The following is a 19563-nucleotide window of genomic DNA, read 5'->3' as shown; positions in this document are numbered from 1 at the left end:
TAAGTCTATTTTATGAAAAAGTTTCCAGTTGGAAGGTTTTTAGTCTTCCAATTGGAAACGCTTTTTGAGCTTCACATCAACACTAAAAGTTGCAATACCAATAATTTTTTTTTATTTTTTGGTACCACCTATTAATGTGAAAATAAAATTTACAAAACAAATCTTTATATAGATCCCAAGTTTTATTTCCCTTGTTTTTTTAAGTGATGTGAGATATGGGTATATATAAATTCATAATCTATTTACAGCTTATTTCTAGACAATGTGAAATTGCTTACTCTTTCAACTAATAACATAAAATTAAAGACTACCCTTAATTTTTAAAAATTAAAGAAAATTTTATATAACGTTAAATTCTAACAAAACAAAACATTATAAAATTTTGTACAAATATTATCGTTATAAAAAGAAGTTCAATAAAAAAATTGGTTCTTTCATTTTTAGTACTGATGTAGCAGAAAGCGTTTCTAGTTGAAAGTATTTTTTGCAAATCACTTGACAACATTTCCACTTGGACTCGTTTTTCTGAATTTCACCTGAAAACGCTTCCAGCTGGAAGCATTTCGCAAAATCGACCTATTCTTGTAATTCTTCCAAATAAGACATAATCTGGTAAATTTTAAAAAAATTCGGCATTTATTGATAATTTAGCCCCTTAAATTTGTCAAATATAACCCAATAAATACTTGAATTAAGTTTAAAATAATTTCATTATATGGGGCAGGAAAGCTTAATTTACTCCATACTTTTATATACCTTTCAAGTCAATTATTCTCAATTCAATGAATAGAACCATATAATTCAGAGAAAAAAAATAAAAAACACTCGTAGTAGATAGTGAAGTCAACACAACAAAGACTTTAATCTCAATATTAATAAAACATTATAATACGTTGACAATTAAAACGTTGACAATTCTTTTAAACTTTAAAATTTAATAATAATAATAATTTAGCAAAAGTAGATTTATATTAACAATCTTGCAAGTAATAACCTCAATAACTCTATGTAAAAAAATTAGGCATATTGGCAAAGCCAAAAATATAATAAATGTCTCCAACATTCTTCCCTCACAAGAATAGAAGTAACTCAACATATGCATCACAAATAATGGCATATTATGCCCTTTATTCTTATTGCTTCAAAACTTCAACAAATGCATTATTAACATCAACTATAAACTTTGGCCTTAGATTTGATATAAACATAACTTCGGTATAGACGAGATTTTTATGTAGTTTAAAATTTAGAAATTTAATCTTAAGCAAACAATAATTATTAAATTTATTAAATTTTGTTATATTAATTTATCAATTTATTATTTTCACATATTACTTACGAAAAAAGTTAATACGATTATCTTTTGCATCAAAATTAAAAATTTTAAATTCAAAAAATATAGAGGCTAAAAATGATTTAATTGAAGAAAATGAACCAACTTTAAACATAGTATATCACGATAACAAAATTTAATCAAATAAATTTGATTACTACCATTTAAGTCGGTATTAAAATTTTGAAGTTTAGAAATACATAAACTAAAAATAATTAATTCAAAAACCACATAAACTAAAATTAATCAAAATAAAATAACTAAAATTTATCTAATTGAAGAATAAAAACGCAGAATTTGACCTAGGAAATTAACCTTTTTTAGTTTCTCTTTTCCTTTGAAAAATAACATTTTAATTGAAGAAAAAGAGGAGAGACATTTTTTGCTACGTCAGCAACAATATCCGGTAGTGGATCACTAATAACTACTGAAACTGAACATCGTTCATTTCGTTGAACTCGATAAGCTCCTCTCCTCTCTTTTTTGCCACTCTATCCTCTCTCTTTTTTTTCTTTGAGCTTCTTTCTATGGATTCCAACTTAATCTTCTTGTCTCCAAAATTCCAAACCCCAAATTTCCTACCTTCTTACCCATTCTCCTCTTCCACTACCCGTCCTCTAATCAGCCGACAATTCCTTGGTTTCACTCACTCCCTCTGGCCTTCCGGAGGTGCTTCTTCTCTCCGAAGGAAACGCAAAAACTTGACCTTTCTGCGCCTCCAACCTCCCCGCTTTGTTTCCAGAGTTTCTATCGACTCCAATTTGGTTTTCGTTCTCATCGGTGTAACCGCTTTATCTGCTTTATCTCTTGCTTTCTATAATCAATTTTTTAGAAAGAGTCAGACTTTAAAAAAGGTGAGTTTACTTAACTGATTGAATTGAAGTCTGGTTTAGCTAAAGTTCTGCTGAATTGGGGTAGCTGGTTTTCATTATTCAAGTGTTGGGACGTGGGATTATGGTTGTTTTGGAAAGAACTATCCGAGAAGGTTTGAAAATTTTGAGTTGTGAATGCACAGCTAAAAATGAGAAAGTTGGTTTAAACATTCAGAAGACGTTTTTGATCATAAATTAATATGCCTTGATGCTTATATTATAATTGTTGCAGAACTAACTTGGGTGCACAGTTTATGTCATGGTAATTCTGATGATTTTCCTTTCTATATTAGGATTCACTAAATTCTGAAATTTGGGTTGCCTTTGGATTTAGTTGAGTTTTTTTAGACGTGACTAACTTTTTCGATTATGATGCCCACGCACAGGTATCTGGTTCGTCACGTTCTGCCTTACGTCAACAACGACAAGGAAAAGATGTGGTGATCCAGACTGCTGACCATCAGATTTTGGAGGCGGGGGATCTTCAAAGGGATACTTTTGCAAAAGAAAATGGCGGTTTGACAGAGCACATGAAGGAAGTGAATGATGCTTCTGAAAGTAAAGAGGTGTTTTTGCAAGAAACTGCTGTGGTGAATGGTGATTCCACGTTGACTAAGGCATCAGAGTCAAATGGTGCTGATTTTCTTCCATTTAATACTAATGATTCTGATGTTCTTGAAGAATCTGGAACTACTGTTCTACCTCTTCAACCTACTGTGCTGCTTGAATCAGGAGCAGGACAGCCACTTACCTTTGCAACACAAAGGTCAGGACTTCATTTGGAAGAACGAGTAAATGAATTTGAAGCTGATTACCCTAGACTAGCTGTGGAACCCAAGTCTAGTGCTTCTTCTGTTCTAGTAGAAGATGCTGTTGTCCTTGTCGGAGAAGATAAAGTTAGAAATTATGACATAGTCAGAGAATCCGGCAGAGAAGAGCTTCACACCTTCTACGAGGCTGATCACTTGGTGGCAAAATCTTCATCAAACTTGACTCTAAGACCAGTGTCTTCTCATGTTCTCTCTTCAAATAGCAATAAGTTTTCTTCACTGAAGCTGAAGCCGAACAGTGAACTAAACAAAGATGCATTATCAGCAAAGAATTCTCTCCAAACAGCAGGTTATGCCAAAAAAAGACATCTGTCATTATGATCCCATTTTAATGTATGTTGTAGTTAGCATTAACATCTCTCTTTTCTTTAATTTGATCCATATTTCAGCAGTTAGTCCTGCTTTTTGGCTTCCCTGGTTACTAACATTGTTTAAAGGGCACTTCTTATCCAGATATGGTTGAAGGAAAAGTAACTCAGGCAAATTTCCAAGGGGGCTTTTCTCACAAAAGAAAAGACGTGGGAAGGGGTATGGAATCTCCAAGAGACAAGGGAAAAAAACACTTGATTCAGGAGAAGGATACAAAGTTGGCCCAGTTTCCCTTCCCAAATGGGGAGCTTGCTAATGACAATCTCCATCCCGAAGAGTATTTGAGTTATTACAATTGTTTACTAAGATGTGGAAGGTAACTTGCCATTGTCTTCATGTTCAGAAACCTTATTTGCTCCCTTTGTTAAAGACTAATTTAATATCATATCAAAAGCTTGTCTTTAAAATGAAGTAGAACTTAAGCGAAATTCATCATTTTTACTATTAGAGATTGAGAGATTTTAATTTGATGATGGCAGCTCTTGAAACCTTCTTTTATGTTTATTTGCACCTCTTGACATAGATTTTAATTTGATGATGGCAGCTCTTGAAACCTTCTTTTATGTTTATTTGCACCTCTTGACATCATCTTTGATTCATATTAGGTTAAGTGAGTGTGTTGATTTGCTTGAAGATATGGAACAAAAAGGTTTACTGGATATGGATAAGGTAGGGCCAGTGATTAGATATATTTCTTTGATTTTTCCAGAGTAAGAAGGACTGGTATTAATGTTATTCTCTTATATGAGAGTATCAAATTCTTTGGTTTCAGGTTTATCATGCAAAGTTTTTCAAAATCTGCAGTAAGCAAAAGGCTGTAAAAGAAGCTTTCCGCTTCACAAAGCTGATTGCAAATCCAACATTGAGTACATTTAATATGCTGATGTCTGTATGTGGATGTTCTAAAGATTCAGAGGGTGAGTCCATTATGTTTGTCGAAGTGTTTGATGCTTATAAACATTCAGTTTGCACAGGATACTTTTGTTCCAATATGCTTTGAATATCTAATTTGTCTTTGCAAAATTTAGGAGCCTTCCAAGTTTTACGGCTTGTCCAGGAAGCTGGGTTCCAAGCTGATTGTATACTATACACTACATTAATATCTACATGTGCCAAAAGTGGAAAGGTTGATACAATGTTTGAGGTATGGCAACTTCTTGTAACTTTTCTTGGTACTGACAGGACTTTTACTGTTTAGGTCTTGTTGCAACAGTTTGCATTCTCATTTTGCTTTCCCTCTCAAATTGATTTACATGTAACAAAAAGAAATTCATTGTATGATCTTTTTCTGTTTTGGAAATTTAAAATTGAAATTTCTGTACAAATAGCTTCCTTTTCTATATTTCTACATGTTTCTTGGAGTGCAAACTTCTAGAAATGGTATCTTCAAATTTCCATTGCATATCACATGATGACCAAATATAACTGATAAACATTTGATGCTTATTGGTTTTTAAATTACATTTACTAGTAACCTGATTTTTAATCTGACACTTAGGTGTTTCATGAGATGGTTAATTCTGGAGTGGAACCTAATGTTAATACATATGGAGCTCTGATTGATGGTTGTGCCAGAGCTGGGCAAGTGCCCAAGGCATTTGGTGCTTATGGAATAATGAGATCTAAGGTATTGTTATGAAAAAAGATTCTTTGCTCTTATTTATTTATAAGTTATTTTATCACATGTATATTTTTTTTTGCACTGATTAAAGCAATATATGCAGTAGAATGTAAAGCCAGACCGGGTTGTATTCAATGCACTTATTACTGCATGTGGTCAATCTGGAGCAGTGGATCGTGCTTTTGATGTGTTGGCAGAAATGATGGCTGAAACACAGCCTATAGATCCTGATCACATAACTGTTGGTGCATTGATAAAGGCATGTTCAAATGCTGGTCAGGTGTGCATACTGATTCTCGTCATATTTTCTATTCTTTCCTTTATTTCTGTAATGATTGTCTCAGCATAATGTATTGCTTACAGGTTGAGCGGGCACGGGAAGTATATAAGATGATGCATAAATTCAACATTAGGGGCACTCCCGAAGTTTATACAATTGCCGTTAATTGTTGCAGCCAGACTGGAGATTGGGAGTTTGCTTGCGGTGTCTATAATGACATGAAAAAGAAAGGCATAGCTCCTGATGAGGTATGATGTGGTTTAAGGGAGAAAACAACAGCATAGTAAGAAAGAAGATGGAAGTCTATAAAACTTAGGGTTACAAAAAAACCTCTAGGTTTCTTTATTAACTTCAAAGATAATAATCAGGAAAGTTGTTTTTTGTAAGTCTGCTACAGTTATATATATATATAAATAGGCTTTCTTGCAAGCAAAGTTATTAAACTTTCTTGCAAATAAAGTTTTATTATTAATCCTAGACTTAACCCCCGAGAAATAATAATACTAGCTGTGTCTAATACTTAAAACTAAATATTATAAAATAAAATTTATCATAAAATTAAGCTCCTGAATCTTCTTGCTTCTCTTCCTTTTGTTTTCTCCTTCTTCCCTTTTGCCCTTTTTTTATCTTTTGGGTCCCCCCTCCTTGTGAAAATGGGAAATAGTGTTTAAGGTTGGGAGGGGAGTGTTTACTGTTGAAATACTCATTCTGGTCCTAGTTTTGAGTTTGCAAGTCTCTTGTTTGAGAGTTAAATCATGTATAGTCTTTCAAGTCTTGAGCTTTTCAAAATGCTTGTGACACATAAATGCAAATATGTCGCACTCCATAGGAATCAACTTTCTCTCAAAGCCTCTTTATGTCCAGATTTAGTATTTCAGTTATAATTTAAACCAGATTTTGGTCTGCAAAACTGAGCTACAGAATGTAATTGGTCATCACTTACCTTTATGCATAAAGAAAATGATTGCAATGCCCTTGACTGTATTTGGCACATTCTTGTTCCAAGATAAACTAGCAGCTCCTATGACTAATGTTGTAAGACTTTTAAATGGTCTGACGTTCACTAAAATTTTGCATGTAGGTTGCCATGTCCTTGATTTCAGATCATTTGTGATTATTGTTTTCTTTGGACATTAATTTTTGTTGTGAACTTTATCTTGATTGCACTCTTTCTTGTTTCTTTTGGTGATAATAAGTTTACTTTAATGCAGGTATTTATCAGTGCATTAATAGATGTCGCTGGGCATGCGGGAAAGCTGGATGCTGCTTTCGAATTGCTACAGGAAGCAAAGAATCATGGGATAAATAGTGGAATTGTGTCATATAGTTCATTAATGGGGGCCTGCAGCAATGTAAGTCGAGTTAGGCAGTCTTGTTTTGAAAGTTGATTTATCATATTACTGTATGCAATGTACTAATAGTACATTATTAATGGATGCATTTTTGGACTTGCATGATGTTTAAGATTTTTTTCCTGTTCCAAAATAGGCACTTGCTGAATCATTCGAATTTTGTATTTCTTAGCCCAGGCATGCGCATGCTGCATGGGGTTTGTCATTGAAATTGACTTGCATGCAGAATTTTTAATGCCATCTATACTGTCATGACAATATTAGTTTTTTCTGATTTATTTCAGGCTAGAAACTGGCAAAAGGCGCTGGAGTTGTATGAGAATATAAAGGCTCTTAAACTGAAGTTAACAGTTTCTACGGTTAATGCTTTAATTACTTCCTTGTGTAAGACTCTATCTATTTCTTCTTCTTCTTCTTCTTCTTCTTCTTCTTCTTATTATTATTATTATTATTATTATTATTATTATTATTATTATTTGCTAGCGTACTTTACTATTCAATAGTCTGATTGCTTTTTGGATTCCAATGTGCTGTTTGGAAAATATAATTGCATTTCCTCGTCCTAGTTTTCCCTTAACTAGTTTTATGATAATGAAGAGATGCTTCCAGATGTGAAGAGTACATGAGCTGTCCAGCCTTTTAGGTTCATATATTACAGGCTTAAAAAGATGGTTGGAACTTTGGATTGATTATTATGTGTGATGACATGTTATCTGTAGGCGTATGTATCGAACTGACTCACCATCTTGATAACTTGATGAAATGCATCATTTTTATAGGATATTTGTGAGGTTGGACATGGCTTTATGTGGTCATGTTATATATGTTTGAGACTGAAATATTTTTGAAACACACTTGCAGATATCTTAAAATCTTATTCCAAGTGCTTTTCTGTTTTAAGGTATCCTTAAGGCTGAAACAGAGCAAAAATGATGTAGAAGAATTTCTAGGATTAAACATAATGTTAGAATAAATTACTAGATGAGAGAAGGCAATTTCCATGGCCATCTAGCTGTGAAGGTTCCAATTTCTGTATCAATTGCTTAGATTATTGTGGACTTTTGGCTTTAAAGGTTTTGAACATTATATCCTGGAATGGAAGTCTGTAATGCTGAATTTTAATGAACCTTATAGTTTTAATTTAAAAAAAGTAGAATATGTGAGGAGTGGTGAAAGATGGGTATCTACTTTTTGGTCTGTATGGAAAAATTTATATCCTTGTGGTGCAACATATATAATATGGGCACTCTGGTTTTGAGGTAATCCTTTATTTCTGTAACTGTGTACGATATGCCAATGACTTGATAGTTTTCATAACTAGATTATTTTGGTTCATGATTGATTTATTTATTGGTTGTGGGGCTTTTCTCTCTTTGAAACAAATAAGTTGTTAAATTGTATTAGAGGTCAATGAAACTATCTAACCAAGTATAGGGTAAGTGAGTTTTTTAAATTAATAAATAGTGTATATATTATTTTATGCTCTTTTTCTTAAAAGATGAATCTCATTTAACCCTTTAAAGGGTTAGGTTAAAGGCTCGGGGCACTGATAATCTTAAATTATGATATAAACATGCTTTATCTAAACATAATAACTATTAATGATATTGGAGTACAGAATGATACTGTTAGTCTTACATACAGGTGAAGCAAATCAACTGCCTAAGGCCATGGAAGTTTTGTCAGAGATGGAGGAGTCAGGATTGAGCCCAAATACTATCACATACTCCATACTTTTGGTGGCAAGTGAAAGGTAAGTGCACATTGGAGTCTGGTAATATTGATGACACATCAACTATATATGTATGCTTTCATCCTACAACCTCTTAAGTTTAGTGCATTAACTCCTGTTTTCTTTTGTCACTTGTCCTTAACAGAAATGACGATCTTGAAGTAGGCCTCATGCTCCTCTCTAAGGCAAGAGATGATGGGATTGCACCTAACCTTGTTACGTCCAGATGCATAATTGGTAAGCTTAAACTCTGTGCTGCAATAGTTCTATGATATTACTGTGCAAATTTTTGTATGATGTGCAAATGTACACAATTGCTAGCAAGTAATATAGTAGTGAATACTAGAGGTATTGTCTCCACAGGTACTGATTTTAAAACATAAATTGCAAAATTAACAAATGACACTTGGAAAGGAAAATCAAATTTGATTAAAAACATAAAAAATTTCAAGGCAATTTAAGAACAGTAACACAAATTGAAAATGATGAAATGATAGGATAGAATAATTAATTCCCCCTAATATGCAACTATTGGTAACGATGCTGCAGTGATGCTATGGCAATATGACAATTTGTTAATCCAGAATCCAACAGTTGATAGGTTTCTCTCGAAATCACTATGTCTCGATCCATATATCTATGCTAATTTAATGTCAATAATATATTTTCAACCACCATTCTTACAAGATTATGCAATGTAACAATATATGTCTATATCATTACAAATTTTTAAAATCAAAGAAATTAAACATGCACCATTCAAATTTTAAGTCCATTAATTACTGTCTTTTCTGAATTAGTAATAAACTCAACTACCCACTAATGTTGATCAGGCAATAGCTAGCATTAAACATGAAGAACATTTGAATGGATAAACCTCATATTGCATTAAACATCCCTATCAAAGTACCAATAATCTCATATTAAGGTTCCATAATTATCCTAGTTAAATAACTTTTAGCCCATAAATATCAAATTAAAAACAATTAAAATAAATCCAGCCATGGCTCAAGATACAAATAAGAAAAAAACAAAATATAAAGTGAATAATAAAGAGATTTCAAGTCAAATAATGTGATTCCCCTCAATTGGTTCGTCTCTTTCTTCCTCTTCTTATTTTCTTCTTTTCTAGCTTCTATTCTTCTAAAAATGGGTGTTCTCAGCTTGTACCAAGCTGCTCTTTTTTTTTTTTTGTTCTGAAATGAGGTATTTATATCCCCAAAAGCTGGTAGGAGGTAGGTCACCTCCCCTTGGATCTTTTCCTCCTTTACCTTTTCTATTCTTTTGTTTTGTTCTCTTGAGAGTACTTGGGCCACTCAAATTTTACAATGCCTAATTTTTTCTAACTCTCAGTCATCATTAGCTATTAAGTAAGAAATGGGTTAAGTCCAAGAGTTGATGTGCTGTTCTTTAAATGTGGGATCTCCAATCTGTTCTCGTCAGACTTGATGCCACGGCTTTGCTACAGCATTGGTGTTTTAGATGTTAAAATTTAACATTTCTTTTCTCCACATTTTGAATGTTCTACTAGCCACCTTAAAGGACAAAAATTCACATTTTCAGTATCTCATTTGGCAGAAATACATTATTAAAATAAAAACTTCAAAAATTAACTATTTAACATAAACATAATTAAAATAACTACAAAAACACTTTAAACCACTATTATCTTGGTTGAAGTATAAGCTTAAAAGTAATAAAACAACTTTATATCCTAAAGTTATCACACACCAAATTTAATTAATTACTCGTCCTGAGTGATGACACTATCTAACCTAGGAGACATGAGCCAAACAACAAATGACATAAGAAACACACAAAGACTCAAAAACAAAACAAACAAGACTAGCTAATTAGAATTAACTCTCCAAATGGTCATGCAATAGTGATTTTTTCAAATGTCTAACTCATGTGCACTTATAAGCCGAATTCCTTAAGTATTAAAATGTTAACAAAGTCATGATTTGAATGCTTTCCTTGTGAGTGTGTGAATTGTTCTCAATCAATCTCTATTTTCTGAATTAACCTAAGCAACAATCCTGAGGTTAAGTTTATGTTTTCATAAGTTGAACTCAATAACCCCTCTCCATTGATGTAGTTGGCATAGTGATCTAGATCAATAGGTCTTCACATGGTTGCAATGTGGCTAGGTTCAATGTATGGATTAAACTAAAAATTTATAGGCTAAAAACCTTAAAACTTAGCTTGCCATGGACCTAATGAATAATAATGCATTAACCCTTTACAAATGGAGATATCCCTCAAAGTTATCCAAATTTAGTTTTTCAATTTTCTCAATTACAACTATATGCTCATCAGTAACATTACAATACAAACTATACACAAATTTTTTTAATAATTGAAGATATTTAAAAATTAGTCATGGCTGAGATAAATTTGAGCATACAATTGCATATGATTTAACATTAGGAACATTTAATGAGAAAAAGATACCCCTCTAAATTCCCCCAAACTTTAGCAAGATAATGTCCAAGACAAACTAAGTCTAAGATTTGGTAGAAAATAAAGAGAAATACTAAAAAAGAAAATAGTTACTTAATGTATGGTTAAGTCAATAAAAATAGACCATTAAGCTCAAATTGGGTTTCTAGGGATAATAATCAACAAGGTATATTTGAAAAGGCTCAAACGGTCCAACAAAATTGCTTAAATCCTCTCTAAATCGCTAAGCCTTATAGGATTTTGCCTCAAGGGAATTATCAAGCTAATTCTAAAAACTTAAACCTTCATGCATACTTAGATCTTTCTAAGCAATTAAAATTTCATGGTTAAACTCACACCACAATTCAGTTAAGATCAAAAACTTTAAGTACTAAAGGCTCACTCATACACAAGAGTTATCATTATTATGCAAAAAAAAAATTTCTTCATTGAGCTCTCTTACTGAACAAAAACCAAAGTAAAAAGTTGATTCCATTACAACCTAGACTCCATGTAAACACTATAATCTTAAAATAACATACTATAACATAAGAAAATAAGATAAATTAAAACATAAACAACAACTTAAACATACTGCCCCCTAACTTAAAGGAAAGCTATGTTCTCATTGCTACACAAAAAAAAAAATAGAAAAAGAAATATTAACAAAAACAGCCAACCAATACTCAGTAAAAACAACGAAAGAATTACAAATAACGAAAGAGAAAAAAGAAAAATCCCTCAACTTTTACTGATGACTGTCACCGTCGGTGTTGGTGTCGGGCCCTTCCTACTCTTCGCTAGTAGTAGGGTTCCATGGTTCAATTATATGCTCCGGAAAGTGAGGTAAGAAATCAAAAGGCCTGTGGAAAGCTTTGTCAAAGTCACGACATATAGAATCATCACGGACTTTAGCATATGCCCAATAAGCTTCTTCTTGTCGCTACATCATGTTCATTAGTGAGGCATGAATTGTTGGAGTGGCACTGCTAGATGCAAGGTTATGTGTCATTGGATTGTTCGCTGCTGGTTTGATAGATGGCCCTAATCGTGGAGGTTGAGATTCTTCTCCTAGAACTTTCTCAATATCAACTGAAGTGATGCGGCCTTTTGTATAATGCTCCTTGGTGGACATTCACATAGGTATACTAACTTTTTTACAAAGCTTAGTGATAAGAGAGGGAAAGAAGGCACACCGCACACGCTTAACAGAACAATCCCGAATCTCCTTGACAATAAGTTTGCTGATATTAATATAGCACTCCATCAAAATAGCATAGAGGAGGAACATGCACTCCATCAAGATGGTGGAACCATGTGAGCTTGGCATAAGACTGAACCGCAAGAAGTAGCACCACACTTTTGCAACTGGAATCAGAAATTCCCGTTGACATGAATGACTGCCATGCAGAGAAATCATCCATTGAGTCTTAGGAATAGTGAACGCATGCAACACTTCTTGGAGTAATTCCCACTCAACATCCTGAAGCATAGCTGAATAGCCATCATCTTCAATGTTAGGTAACTCAAAGAGTGCATTAATGGTTTCAGACATTAAAGTTACTGAAGAATCCGACACAATGACTTCGGTGGAGGTGGTCGGTGTAAGATTAGCATAGAATTTGTTGACTACCTCGACATCAGGGGATTGTCGAATATCACAGAGGCGCTGCCACTGAAATTCATCAATCGATTTTCGCACGTATGGAGGCACTACATTGGCATTGGTGCTAGAAAAAATGAACCCCTTATCTGTAACATGGGTTGATACTTGAAGATTTTGTGAAAGAGTTCCCTAGCTGCATTAGTGTGAAATGTTCAAAAGCTATCAACATGGTCGACAACACCCTTCCTTGTGCGAGGCATTTCTCGTAACTACTAAAATTTGCAAAAATATTTTCTGGACAGTAGCCAATGGATACCAACAATCTAACTTGAAAGTCAACCCTAAAATTCGACAAAAATCTCAAATGCTACTGGAGATACCCGAATGCACTAGTGAACAATTCAACAATTATACCCAAATCAATGCAAGTAAAATACCCATATCGATATTTCTTTAACCATGTACTGAATTTGAAGAAGCCACGAAGGAGAATCACAAGTATTACCGATGTGAAATTGGAGAGATGTGGTTGTGTAGCGCGACATTGTTGACACTAGGTCCTGGGCAAAATTAGGTGCGGTTCCTAAGTAGAGTGCATGATTATGGATTGCAGAGATGCGACTGTGATAAACGGGGTTGAGAATGGTTAAGTGGCCTGAAAAATTGAATTTAGGGATTTGAAACCCCTTTATGTAACCTTGTGTAAAACACGCCATTCATTGTTGTTTCAAAGTAAGTGCCCCAACCTTGAGTTATCTCTATTGCTGCAGCATTTTGCCAGCATTACCATTCAGCCCTCTACCTTGTTCTATCATTTCATTCCTCAGCCCCTGTTGCACCACTACAATAAAGATAAACATGATCAAATCCATAGACACTAGTAGTGAAGAGTAGAATGAAAAGAAGCACACCACATAAAACACACATTATGATATTTATATATGTATATATATACTTTTCGGCTGCTCAAAAAAATTAGTTCTAAACACAACAATCTCTCAACATGGAAATGTCAAGAATCGAGTAAAGTGAGAAAGGTCTTATTTCTCTCAACCTCACCACCCTAATAATGCTTCAATCTTTGTCTGTTAACCTTGAATGCACCTTCTTTATTATCACGCAACTCAACCACTCTGTCCGAAAACACCTTGATAATAGTGAATGTCCCTGACCATCAAGACTTGAGTTTCCCGGGGAATAGCCTTCAGTCTAGAATTGAACAATAGAACTTGTTGTGCTTCCTCAAATACCCGAGATTGGATGTGCTTGTCATGTCATTTTTTTTGTCTCTTCTTTATATATCTTAGCATTCTCATAGGAGAACATTCTCATCTCCTCTAGTTCATCAAGTTACAGCATTTGCTTCTCTCCAACAAGTTTCAAATCGAGATTAAGTTGCTGGAGAGCCCAATAAGCTCTATCCTCAAGCTCCACCGGAGGTGACATGTTTTCCTGAACACTAAACGATAGGGGGACATGCCCAAGGGGGTTTTAAATGTTGTTCGATAGGCCCAAAAAACATCACCTAACCTTTTGGACAAATCTTGCAGTTTGGATGCACCACCTTCTCTTGAATACCCTTTATTTCTCTATTAGACAACTCTGCTTGCCCATTGGTTTGAGGATGACAAGGAGTAGCTACCTTGTGTTTCACAATATATTTTTCCAATAACTCGGTCAGCAACATATTTACAAAACAAGTCCCCTAATCACTTACGATAACCCTCAGAGTTCCAAAATGTGTGAACACATGCTTGTGCAAGAAAGGCATGACCACTTTAGAATCATTTGTCGGATAAGCAGCGACCTTCACCCATCTAGAAACATAATTGACAACCACCAAAATAAACAAATTACTAGAAGACGGAGGTCCAAGTGTACACAATTGCTAACAAGTAATATCTTAGTGAATACTAGAGGTAATTTTGTAGTGAATACTAGAGGTATCATCTCCATGGAAACTGATTTTAAAACATAAATTGCAAAATTATCTAATGACACTTGGAAAGGAAAATCAAATTTGGTTAAAAATATAAAAATATTCAAGGCAATTTAGGAAGAGTAACACAAATTGACAATGATGAAATGATAAGCTAGAATAATTAATTCCCCATAATATGCAACTAATGATAATGCTGCTGCAGTGATGCTATGGCAATATGACAATTTATTAATCCAGAATCCAACAGCTTATAAGTTTCTCTCGAAATCATTATGCTTCAATCCTTTAATTAAACCAACATATTTCTATGTTAATTTAACGTCAATAAAATATTTTCAACCACCATTCGTACAAGATTATGCAATGTAAAAATATATGTCTATATCATTACAAATTAAACTTGCACCATTCAAATCGTAAGTCCATTAATTACAATCTTTTCAGAATTAATAATAAATTCAATTATCCACTAATGTTGATCAGAAAATAGCGAGCAATAAACATGAACATTTGAATGGATAAACCTCATATTGCATTAAAACATCCCTAGCAAAGTACTAGTAATCTCATATTAAGGTTCCATTATTATCCTAGCTAAATAATGTTTAGCCCATAAATATCAAATTAAAAACAATTAAAAGGCTCAAGATACAAATAAGAAAAAAAAAAAAATATAAAGTGAATAGTAAAGAGATTTCAAGTCAAATAATGTGACTCCCCTTGATTGGTTCGTCTCTTTCTTCCTCTTCTTATCTTCTTCTTTTCTAGCTTCTATTCTTCTAAAAATGGGTGTTCTTGGCTTGTACCAAGCTGCTCTTTTTCTTTTTGTTCTGAAATGAGTTATTTATATCCCCAAAATATGGTAGGAGCTAGGTCACCTCCCCTTGGATCGCTTCCTCCTTTACCTTTTCTATTCTTTTGTTTTGTTCTCTTGAGAGTACTTGGGCCATTCAAATTTTACAATGCCTAATTTTTTCTAACTCTCAGTCATCATTAGCTATTGACTAAGAAATGGGTTAAGTCCAAGAGTTGATGTGGTGTTCTTTAAATGTGGGATCTCCAATCTGTTCCTGTCAGACTTGATGCCACAGCTTTGCTACAACATTGGAGTTTTAGATGTTAAAATTTAACATTTTCTTTTCTCCACATTTTCGATGTTCTACTAGCCACCTTAAAAGACAAACATTCACATTTTCGGTATCTCACCCGGCAGAAATACATTATTAAAATGAAAGCTTTAAAAATAAACTATTTAACATAAATATAATCAAAATAACTACAAAAACACTCTAAACCACTCTTATCTTGATTGAAATATAAGCTTAAAAGTAATAAAATAACTTTATGTCCTAGAGTTATCAATTACCTTCCATATGACTCTTACCTGACTATTATGCTTTCCAATACAAGTAGGTCTTATGCTCTTTTTCCTCTCCATCCCCTCTAAGATTAATTTGACTGTCTCCTATAGTAAGTTCATCTTTTGGGACTAATACAATCTGGTGGTTTTAAGTTATGAAAAAAAATATCATTACCATTCAAATACTGGATTTTAGCTTCATGTCCGTGCCATATTATTTGAAAAAGAATTGATTTTATAGATATTTATGCTTTTTGTATTTGAAGATAATTTTATAATGAATACACAGGCACAAGCACATGTGCACACAGTCTTCAATGACCTTATAATAACCCTTAAAATATTTCTCTTTGTAGGCATGTGCTTGCGAAGGTTTGTGAAAGCTTGTGCGGTTGGTGAGCCTGTTCTGTCTTTTAATTCAGGACGACCACATATTGAAAACAAATGGTACATGATTCCTTTGACAAGTGAAAGGATTTGTTAATTGAACCCGTCGTGATTGATCTTAATAGAGATTCTGAAGAATTGCCAATTTTTTTTCTTTGTTTGGGAAGGGTTGTAATCCTTCCCTTTATCATACATTTAAGGGGATACTATACTTCCTACTTTGGTTGTGTTAGCTTTGAGTTATTTTGTAAGTGATACCTGAATGGTGGAGTTGGGCTAATTTTCCAACTTCATGCTCAATAAGTAAAAAAATTGTTTTGATTGAAAGAGACTGATTTCCACTTTCTATATTTACTGGAAAGCTACTAAAAATTTTGGTGATAACTAAAGTTGGTTTCTCACTTGTTTTTTAGGACGTCAGTAGCCCTGACAGTCTACCGTGAAACTATTGATGCTGGTACAGTACCAACCATGGAAGTTGTTTCAAAAATTTTAGGATGTTTGCAGCTCCCTCGTGATGATTCTTTGAGAAGTAGACTTGTTGAGAACCTTGAAGTTATTGCTGATCCATCAAGGAGCTCTAGCCTTGGTTCATTGATAGATGGATTTGGTGAATATGATCCTCGTTCTTTTTCGTTACTTGAGGTAAATAATGCTCAAACTGTAATTCCCCTGTTCTTTATGCTCAATATTTGGAAATGGTGTTATCCAATGCTTTGTATTACCCTTTTTGTAGGAGGCTGCTTCTTTTGGGATTGTTCCATGTGTATCCTTCAAAGAAAGTCCTATTGTCGTAGATGCAAGAGAGTTGCAAATTAATACAGCGGAGGTATGTGAATCTCTCTCCTATGTTGCAATGTTATAAAAAATTCCGCGTCATTAAGAAGTTTATCTTTAACTACATTGAGGCTAACTGCTTCCTTTTGAGAGTGCACTGGCAATTGGAAGCATTTTCCTGTAGTTCATTGAGAATATGAATGCTTGAACTGCTTGGTCTTTATAATTTCCTTTGGTGGTCTATATAGAATTTTGACTTCATAACAACTTGAATTTGATTAACCTAAGACAGTTTCTGTTTTCCTCCCCTTCCTTGCTTATTTTCTCTCTCTTGAATTTAATCATTTTTGTTCCAAATTCCCACATGGTATGTTACCATATAATCATAAAGATGTATTTATTAGTTGCAATGTACAAAAACATGAATAAAATGTGAAAATTTTGTAAAGCTCAACAATTTTTATATCATTTTTGGTTAATTTGAGCAAAGTACATTATGCTCTAGTTAAGAATCTAATATTACTAATTCTTGAGGACAATTTGGTCAGGTTTATCTCTTAACTATACTGAAAGGACTCAAGCATCGGCTTGCTGCTGGTAATATGATCTCCTTTCCTTTTCTTTTATCGTATACTCTGGGATTTGCCTTGCCTGAAATAAATCCCTAGTTCATGAGGTTGCCGGAACTCTGAGTCTTTTAGTAGAAGACTGTTAAGTGTTAATATACATGTCTGTTTTAAGATTAGGATGGATTGTTACTTGTGATACTGATAATCAAATGACAGAACAACCTATTTAATTGGATAATGTTTGTATGTAATAGGATTAATTGCATAGTTGCATTACTAACTTTTGTTGGTATTCTTGGTACACTGATCTTTGTGTAGGTGCAAAATTACCTAGCATATCCATCTTATTGCCCTTGGAGAAGGCACAAATCTTGACATCAGGAGGAGAGAAATCAATTAATGTTGCCGGAAGGTTAGAGGATCTTTTACTTGAATAAACCCTCACACACTCGTACCACATCCCCCAAGCATTTAATAGGAGGCATTACTATAATCAGCGGTAGACATGTTTAGTACTTTATCATTTGTTAATAATTTAGCGGTTTAGAAATAGATTTTGGTTAAAATTAAAGAACACAAAAGAATTTCCCAACAGAACAAAAGATATAGACCATTTAATAGTTTTTTTTGCAGCAGAAATTAAGGTTATCAGTATATTTCATGCGATGAGAATATATTTGGAAAAATCTCTCTTATTTTAGTCAATTTTGGTTCATGAATGAATGGTGATTTCTTATGTCAATTAATTTTGTTGGACAGGATGGGCCAGGCAATTGCAGCGCTATTGAGAAGGATTAAACTACCATACCAAGGGAATGAATCCTATGGAAAAATCAGAATCAATGGCCTTGCACTAAGAAAATGGTTTCAACCAAAACTCGCTTCTCCGTTCACTGGAAAACCAGGTGAGTGGAACGCTTCCCAAATGCGACTGGGAAAAGGAATCTCCCACCAGCAACGCAACATTCGAACTGGCAATCTGTCTTTGCATCAAGAGTAGAATCTTCAGAACTGATGCCCTTTTAGCAATTTAATCAAGGACTTCTACTTCATGCCCCTGAATTTCTTCTGCTTGCTACTTTGGAATTCAAGAAAGTCAGAAAGCTCTCTTCTTCCACTAACTAGAATAGCTGAGTAGTGGATGGGAAGAAATATAGAGAATTTGATCTGTCATTTTGTGTAAAGAGGATGGTAGGTGGGGTTGTATTTTAATTTCCTTTTCTTGAAGCATAACAAATGATTGGGTGATAAATGCTAGTTGATTCTGAGCCAGCCTTCTCTGTCTATACTGATTTTTGGTTCATAAGAATCTGTACGAGGGTTATTACATTAGGTTATGTATGGCATCGTATACTACTTACTACTCTACAACATATAATGGGGAAAAACAGAAAAGCAAAAGGGTGAATATATTTTGAGTAAGTGTGCCCCAATAATAATAGAGATAAAATAAACATTTAGTTCTTGAACTTGATAAATTTTTGAGTAAGTGTGCCCTAATCAAAAGGGTGAATATATCGTTGAATTTCTTTTGACATCCACCTTAAAACTTTGTAACCTACTCAATCACCTCCCAAGCCCATAAGCTTAGTGCTATCTGATTGGTAGCTCTAGCCTTAATCCCTTCACCCACAACTTCACAGAGCCACCCTTTGTTAGATTTGGCAGCCTAAGATTAGTAGTCTAAACTCCAAACATCTGGAACAATATTGCTTCCCATAAGCAAAAGTCTAAAGCCGTAAGGGTCTTGCACCTCAACGACAACCCAATTGACACTTGTAAACGCCAATCCATGTGTATCATTGCAATCATTCACCATCCTCAACAAGAAAGGTTTAATCATGTTTTTAGGAGCAAGATTACTCCTCAAATCTATTAAATATTTGCCACTAGTTAGTTTATCAATTTCACCTTTGCCATTTTCTTCATAAGTTGGAGAGCATGCCAACTTACATAAATGAATGACATCACCATGAGGTGCCCAACAAGTGTTCTATGATTATTCAACATGAAAGTTGTTGTCAATTGCTGCTAACATACCTAGTTAATAATGGAAAAGTTAAACTTTTGGATGATTTTGAACCATTGAAT

The 19563-nt window shown here is 33.8% G+C and overlaps 1 protein-coding gene across 3 annotated transcripts; it reads left to right on the top strand.

Annotated features, from left to right (window-relative positions):
- The first annotated feature begins 1698 nt into the window (after positions 1 to 1698).
- On the top strand, positions 1699 to 18882 carry LOC108463858 (pentatricopeptide repeat-containing protein MRL1, chloroplastic). 3 transcript variants are annotated; one of them, XM_017763826.2, is made up of 20 exons: positions 1707 to 2187; positions 2592 to 2838; positions 2938 to 3324; positions 3489 to 3720; positions 4010 to 4073; positions 4177 to 4321; positions 4433 to 4548; positions 4903 to 5031; positions 5132 to 5305; positions 5389 to 5553; positions 6517 to 6657; positions 6942 to 7041; positions 8302 to 8410; positions 8535 to 8626; positions 16096 to 16186; positions 16540 to 16771; positions 16863 to 16955; positions 17452 to 17500; positions 17791 to 17884; positions 18232 to 18882. In XM_017763826.2, the coding sequence occupies exons 1-20, from the start codon at positions 1861 to 1863 to the stop codon at positions 18470 to 18472; spliced, it is 3228 nt and encodes a 1075-aa protein (XP_017619315.1). In that variant the 5' UTR covers positions 1707 to 1860; the 3' UTR covers positions 18473 to 18882. The 3 variants fall into 3 exon arrangements, with proteins under 3 accessions (XP_052879861.1, XP_017619315.1, XP_017619314.1); XM_017763825.2 differs by having other exon boundaries at positions 2592 to 3324; XM_053023901.1 differs by lacking the exon at positions 17452 to 17500 and having other exon boundaries at positions 1699 to 2187; positions 2592 to 3324; positions 18232 to 18368.
- The last annotated feature ends 681 nt before the right edge of the window (positions 18883 to 19563 follow it).

Source organism: Gossypium arboreum, chromosome 13 (genome assembly GCF_025698485.1).
Source record: "Gossypium arboreum isolate Shixiya-1 chromosome 13, ASM2569848v2, whole genome shotgun sequence".
Lineage (NCBI taxonomy): Eukaryota > Viridiplantae > Streptophyta > Magnoliopsida > Malvales > Malvaceae > Gossypium > Gossypium arboreum.
This window is presented reverse-complemented; position numbering and strand designations above follow the sequence as displayed.

Coding starts and splice junctions, on each gene's coding strand:
- LOC108463858 (XM_017763825.2), top strand. CDS start 1,861: ATGGATTCCAACTTAATCTTCTTGTCTCCAAAATTCCAAACCCCAAAT. Junction 4,074..4,176: donor GTTTACTGGATATGGATAAG/GTAGGGCCAGTG, acceptor CTTTGGTTTCAG/GTTTATCATGCAAAGTTTTT. Junction 5,032..5,131: donor ATGGAATAATGAGATCTAAG/GTATTGTTATGA, acceptor TATATGCAGTAG/AATGTAAAGCCAGACCGGGT.